This window comes from Echinops telfairi, unplaced genomic scaffold (genome assembly GCF_000313985.2).
Source record: "Echinops telfairi isolate 266 unplaced genomic scaffold, ASM31398v2 ScPeMD7_5868;HRSCAF=6743_1, whole genome shotgun sequence".
NCBI classification, from domain to species: domain Eukaryota; kingdom Metazoa; phylum Chordata; class Mammalia; order Afrosoricida; family Tenrecidae; genus Echinops; species Echinops telfairi.
The window spans coordinates 13687924-13697820 of NW_022109768.1; the positions used below are offsets into that span (position 1 = coordinate 13687924).

At 40.1% G+C, this 9897-nt stretch overlaps 1 protein-coding gene across 3 annotated transcripts in view; it reads left to right on the forward strand.

Annotated features, from left to right (window-relative positions):
* Positions 1–9897, forward strand: part of ANAPC10 (anaphase promoting complex subunit 10) — a 76574-nt gene that overhangs the window by 11254 nt on the left and 55423 nt on the right. For all 3 annotated transcript variants that reach the window (XM_004708697.3, XM_045295820.1, XM_045295821.1), the window contains exon 3: positions 7433–7523. In XM_004708697.3, coding sequence (XP_004708754.1) covers positions 7433–7523 — 91 coding nt within the window. The remainder of the gene's footprint in view (positions 1–7432; positions 7524–9897) is intronic.

The following is a 9897-nucleotide window of genomic DNA, read 5'->3' on the forward strand; positions in this document are numbered from 1 at the left end:
GATCACACAGGCTGATATGTTGTTCCATGTGGGCTTTGTTGCTTCTGAGCTAGATGGCCGCTTGTTTACCTTCAAGCTTTTAAGACGCAATACTAGTTTTTAATCTTTCTTCTTGTAATGTTGTCTGGGAGAGGTTGACATGATTGTTGTTGGTTTCATCTAGTTGGTCACTTTATAACAGTGACTCTAGTTACAAAGTGTTCCTTCATCTATTTTTACAAGAATTTGTATAGAATTGAAATGGTTTCCTTTAAAATATGTAGTAGAATACATTAATGAAGTCATTTCTTGCCTGAAGTTTTCTTCTTTTTAGAAGGTTTTTAACTTCAAATTCTTCACCTTAAACTTGAACTTGTATATGGGCAATTGATGTTCCTTTCCACAGTCAGCACTAGGTCATATTATGACCAATGAGAGTCTCCATCCTCTCTTTTCACAAATGGAGTAGATTTGATTCCTGTATAGTCTGTGTAGTAAAGTTTATGTGTATTGTTCTTGTTAGGTGCTGTCCAAGAGGTTCTGACTCATAGTAACCTGTGTACCAGAGTAACCATGTGCACCATCATCCAGCCCTCTGCCATCCTGACAATTGTTTTTATCTTTGAGGCCATTTTTGTAATCAGTCCGTGAGTCAGTCAGTCTCCTCAAGGGCCTTCCTCTTTTACTCTGCCCCTCTACTTTACCAAGGATAATATCCTGCTCCAGGGATTGGTCTTTCCGGACAACATGCTCAAAATACGTGAGACGCAGTGTAATCATCTTTGTCTTTAAGGAGCATTCTGGCTGTACTTCTTCCAAGACAGACTTGTTTGTTCTTTTGGCAGTCTGTTCTACTTGCAATATTCTTCGCTAGCACCATAGTTCAAATGCATCGATTTTTCTTTGGTCTTTCTTAGTCATTGTCCAACTTTCACATGCATATGAGGCAATTGAAAATATAACTTGTGTGGCACAGCTGAGTCCTCACAGGAACATCCTTGCTTTTCAAATACTTTAAAGAGGTCTTACGCAGGAAATGTACCTAATACAATGCGTTGTTTGATATCTTGATTGCTGCCTCCGTGAGCATTGAGTGTGGACAGATTCCATTTTTTTTCCATGTGCGGATTTGGGTCTTCTTTACATTGAGTTACAATCCTTGATCTTCATCAGCAAGTACTTTAAGTCCTTCTCATTTTCAGCAAGCAAGGTTGTGTCATCTGCATATCATAGGTTTTTAATAAGCTTTCCTTTAATACTAGGAGCCCTGTTGGTATAGTGGTTACACACTGGGCTGCAATCCACAAGGGCATCAGTTCAAAACCACCAGCCATAGTCGGGAGAATGACAGGGCTTTCTACTCCCATAAAGTGTTATAGTCTTGGAAATGCACAGGGACAGTTCTGTCTTGTCCTATAGGATCACTATGAGTTGGTGTTGACTCTGTGTGTTAGTGCGGATAGACTATAGAAACAAATTCATGGACACTGTTAGGTGTACAGGAAAGAGCTTTATATACAAGAACAGTTGAATATTGAGAAAACATTCCAGCCCAGTCCACAGCAAGTCCATTCGTCCAATATTAGGCCATATGTCTGATACCAATCTATAACGTTTTCTTCAGACCCTTGAAACACATGCAATGATGCCAAATGTAGGAAGATCACAGGCCAGTGGGAGCAAAGTCTTGTAGATCCAGTGGTGGTACAAGCATCTCAGTGCTGGGAGGGGTCTCCACGTGGCTCCTCCAGTTCCCAGGGCACGGGGTCTCAGCATGGTGCCATCTGTCTTGTCAGTAGAGCGTCTCTCAGGGAGTGAGCAGAGGAAGAGAGTGTCTCCCTCCTCCAAAGAGGAAATACAGGAATTCCCAGAATCCTCAGGAGAAGGCCATGCCCACACTGAGGCCTCATTGGCTATGACCTGATTGACAGCCTAGACTCCATTTCTTCATTCTTCATCCTCAAATTGACAAAGGATTCTATAACTACCACTCTCAGTGGCAGTGAGTTTGAGGGGTTTTGTTTTGTTTTTAGAGTTTTCCTATAATCCTGATGTCCCATTCGTCTTCTTATCATCCATTTTCTCAGATTATTGCTCAGCATACAGGTTGAGCAAGTGCAGTGAGAAGACATGCCTGATGCACATCTTTCTTGATTTTTAACTGCTGTATTCCCTTATCCTGTCCGCACAACTGCTTCTTAACCCGTGTACAAGTTCCTTATGAGCACAATGAAGTGTTCTGGAATTCCCATTCTTCTCAATGTTATCCATGGTTTGTTATATACACAGTTGAATGCCTTGGGATAGTCAATAAAATACAAGTAAATATCTTTCTGGTATTCTATGCTTTGAGCCAAGATCTATGACATCAGCAATGATATCCCTTGTTCCATGTTTCCTTTGAGTCCTGCTAGAACTACCTGGCAGCTCCCTCTCAGTGTACTGCTACTGCTGTTGCTGGATGATCTTCAACAAAATTTTACTTCCCTTGATATCAATGATATTGTACTGTAAATTGAGCATTCTGTTGGGTTACGTTTCTTTGGAATTGGTACAAATATGAGTCGCTTCAGATCGTTGGCCAGGTAGCTGACTCCAAACTTCTTGGCATAGACAAGTGAGTGCTTCATTAGCTGGTTGAAACATTTCATTTGGTATTTCATCAATTCCTAGGGCCTTATTTTTGGCTAATGCTTTTAGTGCAGGTTGGACATCTTCCTTCAGTACCATTGGTTCTTGCTCATATGTTACCTCTTGAAATGATGGAATACCGACCTGTTCTATTTAGCACAGGGATTTTGTATTCCTTCCATCTTCTTTTGATGCTTCCTGCTGCAGTCAATGAGGCGCTCTGTTTGTGTAGCGGTTACACAGTGGGCTGCTGACTGAGAGGTATACAGTTTGAAACAACTAACTGCTTCAAGGGAGAAAATTGGCGCTTTCTCCTCCTGTAAAGAGGTAGGAAACGCAGGAGCAGTTCAACCCCGTCTTACAGGGTCATTATGAGTTGGCATTGACTTGATGGCAGTGAGTTTGCCTTTGTTTACATCATTTGATATTTTGACTATAAAATCTTTCAATCTTGCCACCCGAGGCTTGAATTTCTTTTTGAGTTCTTTCAGTTCAAGGTATGCTGAGCATGTTCTTCCTGTCTGGTTTTCTAACTCTAGGTCTTTCCACATGTCAGTTTAATAATTTACTTTGTCTTCTCAAGCTGCCCTTTGAAATTGTCTGTTCGGCTCTTTGATTTCATTATCTTGTCCATTTGCCTTCCAAAACCAAACCAAACTCACTGCCATCGTGTTGATCCAATGGAAACCGACATGATAAGGCAGGGTGGAACTGTAACTTGATGAGAGTAGAAAGCTGATCATTTTCTTTTGGGGCGGCTGGTGGTTTTAAACTGCTGACCTTGCAGTTGGCAGCCGAACAGGTAACCACCACACCAGCAGGGATCCTTTAACATTTGCCTTACAGTTACTTTACAATTAAGAGCAAGTTTCAGAATCTCTTCTGACATCCACTTTGATCTTTTCTTTCTTTCCTGTGTTTTTACTGTCCTTTTGCTTTCTTCATATGTGATGTTCTCGATGTCCTTCCTCAGCTCATCAGGTCCTTTGTCATTAGTGTTTAATGCCTCACTTCTATTCTTGAGGCGTTCTCAATATTTGGGTGAATAGACCCAAGGTTGTATTTTGGCTCTCAGATTTATTTTCATTTTTGTCAATCTGAACTTCCATATGGGCATTTGATGGTCTGTTCTGCAGTTGATAGTGAGTTTCTCCACCGTCTCTTCCCACATACGTTGTCAGTCTGATTTCTGTGTCTTCCCTCTGGAGAAGCCCATAAAGAAAAAAGGTATTTGTGATGAAGAAGTCATTGGTCTTACAAACTTCTATCATGCGATCTCTAGCCTAGTTTCTGTCACCGAGACCATACTCTCCAAATACTGTTCTTTCTTCTTTGTTTCCAACTTTTGCATTCCAACGACTGATAATTATTAATGCGTCTTGATTGCCTGTTTAATCAATTTCGGACTGAAGAGGTTAGTAGAGAACTTCAATTTCTGCATCACTACCATTACTGGTTGGTGCATACCTTTGAGTACTAGTTGTATTGCTTGGATTTTCTTGAAGGCAGATAGATATAACCCTACCACAGCATTGTGCTTCAAGCTAGATTTTGAAATGTCTTTTTAGATGCGGAATGCAATGCCATTCCTCATGTGACTTTCCCTGCACAGTAAACCATATGATTTTCTGATTCAAAATGGAATACTAGTCCATTTCAGCTTACTAACATTTAAAATATCAACCTTTATGTGTTCCAGTTCATTTTCATTGTTTGCAACTCCCAATTTTCTTAGATTCATGCTTTATATATTGATGTTCCAATGATTAATTGATGTTTGCAGCTGTTTCTTCTCAGTTTGAGACATGCCCCTTAGCAAATGAAGGTCTCGAAGGCTTTACTCCATTCGCATCTTAATGGTCAACATTACTTTGAGAAGGCAGCTCTTCTCCAGACCTACTTAGTGTCTTCTGACCTGTGAGGCTCATCTTTTGGCACTGTCTCTCACATTGTTCTGCTTCTGTTCGTTGTGTTTACTGTAACTGACACAGTTTCCATGCTATCCATAGGATTTTCTGTGGCTGCTTCCCCTGTGGCAGACAGCCTCTTCCATTTTCATGGAACAAACTCATTCTGACGCTGGAAGCTCTGCTGAAACCTGTTCACCTGGGTCACCTTGTTGATATTTTGAAATAACAGTAACATAGCTTTCAGCATCCGAGCAATACACAAGACAGCACAGTATGACAAACTGATGGACAGGTGGTGGCTTGTGGATATGTGTATAGTTACCATCTACTTAATAAAAGGTGTTTGTGATAAATAAGTTCTTGGTCTTCCAAAATCTGTTATGGGCTCCTTAACTATATCACACGGCCATATTTTCCAACTTATGATCCTTCTTGTCTGTTCCCAACATTTTCATTCACTCCCCTTTAACTATCAGGGCATCATGATTTTATGTCTGACCAATTTCAGATGACAGTAGTTGGTAAAAATCCATTAATTTCCTTATTTTTAGCATTGGTAGTGGGCGTGTAAACTTGAGTAATTGTAGCAATTGTCTCCTTGTACACACAGGCCATTGTGCTTCTTCCATGTCGACTTAGTTGACCTCACCTAGCCGGCCGCTTGTTTGAAGACAGTCTTGAAGACCCAGACACTAATCTTTCTGATAGTCAAGCACCATCGTGTTTCTTCATCACACTTTCCTATAGCACTTACATCTTCCATGGTCTCTTCCTGACGGTGAGCACTGAGCAGGCCCATGCCATAGGAACTTATTGTTCTTAGATTGGGGCTAGAACTAAGTGTGAGCCCCCAATCTCTTCACATAAACTATGGCTTATATATGTCTCTGGTTCATTTTAAAGACATCTTTATCATTAGCATTTTATAAATCATCCCATAAAGTGATTCTATTGATAGTGTCTGTGTTAGACAGGGTTAGCCAATGGTACTATAGAATTTAAAAGATTATTGAGAAAAGGAAATTATACATATATAGGCTGGCTTTTCATGCCAAAATATATGAATTGTCAACTTGTACAGATTAAACACTTAAGTGACTGGGCACTTATTTACACAAACAGTGGGTTAGTGATAGGGCAAAACTTTCAATAACACTCATGCACAGAACATGTCTACCAGACAAAGACACGTCATAATTTCTTCTCTAATGGTACCAGACTATTTCCAAGGAGTTGGAGATTGAAGATGTTCCTGATGTCTAACTCTCCAAAGATACTACTTTGCTCCATATCCAACCCCAGCCCCTGTCGCCCACTCCTCCCTTGAGTATTTTCCTTCATGTCCCTAGATTCTGCGATCAGTTGCAGGGTCCCAAAGAAACTTACAAAACTTTGACATTCTAACAGATTGCTGCTGTAACTTCGAACCTTGAATGTAACTGTCCCAGCTTATCTCCTCACAAGTCACTGTTTGGATCAGAGTTTTTCTTTTTTGAAAACAGTCTAATAAGACTAAACCCAAGTCTAAATCCGCCACCATCAAGTCAGTTCTCACTCATATCAACCCTACATAGGATTTCTGCGGCCGTAAATCTCTATGGGAGCAAGTAGCCTCGTCTTTCTTCCTTGGAGTGGCTGGTAGCCCAGTGCCTACCCGACAGTACCACCAGGACTCTCCTGTAAGACAAGTGTATTACCTAGAGAGCTTGTCTGCAGCCACCCACTCATTGCAGCACCATGCTTAAGCATTTCTCTCTGGAATCATCCTGTGCATATATGATCCTCGTAGCTATACTTTTTGTCGTACTATCAGATATTTACATCTGTTTGCATACAGTATCTGTGAAAGGATTTGAAAGAAACATAATATATTTGGGAAGAGAAACTGTATAGCTAAGATGTTGATTGGTATAGAGCAGCGGTTCTCCCCTTTGGGAGTTGAATGACTCTTTCACAGGGGTCACCCGACTCATAACAGTAGCAAAATTACAGTTATGAAGTATCCATTTTGTGGTTGGGGGTCACCACAACATGAGGAACTGTATTAAAGGGTTGCGGCATTAGGAAGGTTGAGAACCACTGCTATAGAGAATTTTCACCATATTTTCTATCTTTTGAATGTGATCCATAAATATATTGTTTCATAAAAAGTAAAATGAGAACAATGACCCTATCTTTTTCAGGGAAAATCAATATTTTACCACTAATCCAGTTTTGTTTCTGAGATTACTGTAATTTATTATGATTATAATCAGGATAAATCAAAATGCAATTCAACTTTTATTATCTGGAATGTCTGGAGAATATGAGATTCTGGGTAAATATAATTTTTGGTAAATCAGAATGGTAACTAGAAACAGTTGGTTTCAAAATCTATTTGGCTTTTCAAAGTATGAGAGAACTTCAAAAATTTGTGGGGAAATGGGATTTTAAAATGGAATGTTTCCACTTTTGGAAGCTACCTCTGTAGTTAAATGCTTTTTGTCACAGTAGACTTGGTATGTTCAATTGCTAGAATCTGTTTTATTGTAAAGTTAGTAGAATCTATTTTATTAGAAAGTAATTTTCATGAAAAAAGAAGTATCATTCCCATCAGCTTGCAGAAAGGACAAAAGCTGGATTTGAATATATGCTGATTTTTGAGTACAGCCTACAAGTTGTTCTTTAAAAACTATAGCCAACAACCTAACACCTTGGCTCTGAATATAAACTTTTGTGTGAACAATTGATATTTCTTCTAATAGTTGAGGTCTGGACAAAGGGTAGAGGAATTTTGGCCAATGTAAATGACACAGGTCTTAGCCACCCTAGGTCTCAAACTTTCTGGACAAATATACATATGGTAATTTTACATTTTGAATGTATAGCGCCACTTTTCCATGAGAATTTATTGTCACCTTTGGTGTTTTTAGGATTTGGAGTGGATCAGTTACGAGATGACAATCTAGAAACCTACTGGCAGTCAGATGGCTCCCAGCCTCATTTAGTGAACATCCAGTTCAGGTAAGTACATTTTTCTATTTTTCAATTCGTGTAGATGAGGAGTAGACAAGGCAGTCTATTTTATTTACATACTCTTTGAAGAACTGTAGAAATTACAGTGAAATGCACGTTACTGTTTTTAGGTGCCATTGAGTCAGTTCAGACTCATGGGGACCCTGTGGACATCAGAGTAAAACACTCCCAGGTTCTGCCCATCCTCCAAATGGTTCTTATATTGGAGCTATTACGGCAGCCACTGTGGCATTCCGTCTTGTCCAAGGCCTTCTACTTTACAAGCATGACGTCCTTCTCCAGGCGGTAGTCTGTCCTCATAACATGTCCAAAGTACTTGCGATGAAGTCTCACCATCCTGGCCTCAAAGGAGCATTCTGGCTGTTCTTCCAAGAAGATAGATTTGTTTGTTCTTTTGGCACTCCATGGTATTTCAATATGTTTTGTCAACACCACAATTCAAGTGCATCTATTTTTGTCTTCCTTATTCAGTGTCCAGTTGTCACATGCATATGAGGCAATTTAAAATACCTTGGCTTGTGCCAGGTGCACCTTCGTCCTGAAAGTAGCCTGCTAGCTTTTCAACAATTTAAAGGTGTCTCGGACAGCAGATTTACCTAAAGCAATGTGTTGTCGATTTCTTGACTACAGCTTCTATGAGCATTGATTGTGGATCTAAGCAAGATGCAATCCTTGATAATTCAATCTTTTCTCCATTTATCATCTTGTTACCTATTGGTTCATTTGTGAGGATTTTTCTGTTTTCTTTACATTAAATAGTATCAGTAATCAATATTGAATGCTGCAATACTTGATCTTCATCAGTAGGTGCTTCAAGGCCTCATTTTTAGCAAGTAAGGATGTATCATAGAAAAAGCTGTTAATAAGGCTTCTTCAATCCGGATACAGTGTTTTTCTTCATTTCATCCAGCTTCTCGGATTATTTGCTCAACATACATATTGAATAGGTATGGTGAGTTGATACAACCTTGACCCCCCCACATTTACTGATTTTAAACCATGCAGTATTCCCTTGTTCTGTTTGCACAACTGCTTCTCGATCCATCTACAAAGTCTTGCACAAGCACAATGAACTGTTCTAGAATTCCCATTCTTCTCGGGGCTAGCCATAGTTTGTTACGATGCACACAATTGTATACCTTTACACAGTCAGTAAAACACAAGTGAACATATTTCTGGTATTCTCTGCTTTGAGTCCAGATCCATCTGACATCAGCGATGCTATCCACTGTTCCATGTCCTCTTCTGAATCCAGCCTGAACCTATGGTGGCTCCCTGTCAGTGTGCTTGGATGATTGTCAGCAAAATGCTATTTGAAAGCGATAGCGATGACATTTGTTCTGTAATTTGAGCATTCTGTTGGGTCACCTTTATTTGGAATTGGGTACAGATATGGATCTCTTTCAGTCAGTTGGCCAGGTACAGTAACTTTCTTCCAAATTTCCTGGCAGATACAAGTGCTTCCAATGCTTCATCAGCTCGTTGAAACATTTTAATTGTTATTGTATGAATTTCTGGAACCTTGTTTTAGGCTAATGCTTTTAGTGCAGCTTGAACTTTTTCTTTCTTTTCTAAAAAAAATATTTTATTCGGGGCTCGTACAACTCTTATCACAATCCATACAGCCATTCATTGTGTCAAGGATATTTGTACATTTGTTGTCATCATCATTCTCAAAACTTTTTTTTTGCTTGAGCCCTTGGTATCAGCTCCTCATTTTTTCCCCTCCCTCCGCCACCCTTCCTCCCTCATGAACCCTTGATAATTTATGAATTATAATTTAGTCATGTCTTACACTGACTGATGTCTCCCTTCCCCCACTTTTTTGTTGTCCGTCCCCCAGGGAGGAGGTTATATGTAGATCATTATGATCGGTTCCCCCTTTCTCCCCGACCTTCCCCTTCCCCTCTTGGTATCGCTACTGTCATTATTGGTCCTGAGGAGTTTATCTGTCATGGATTCCCTGTGTTTCCAGTTCCTATCTGTACCAGTGTATTTCCTCTGGTCTAGCCGGATTTGTAATGTAGAATTGCGATCATGATAATTGGGGGGGTGGGAAGCATTAAAGAACTAGAGGAAAGTTGTATGTTTCATCGGTGCTATACTGCACCCTGACTGACTCTTCTCCTCCCTGCGACCCTTCTGAAAGGGGATGTCCAGTTGCCTACAGATGGGCTTTGGGTCTACACTCCGCACTTCCCCTCATTCACAATAATATGATTTTTTTGTTCTTTGATGCCTGCATCGACAGCGCATGATCACACAGGCTAGTGTGCTTCTTCCATAGTGGACTTGGTTGCTTCTCAGGTAGATGGCCGCTTGTTTATCTTCAAGCCTTTAAGACTCCAGATGCTATATCTTT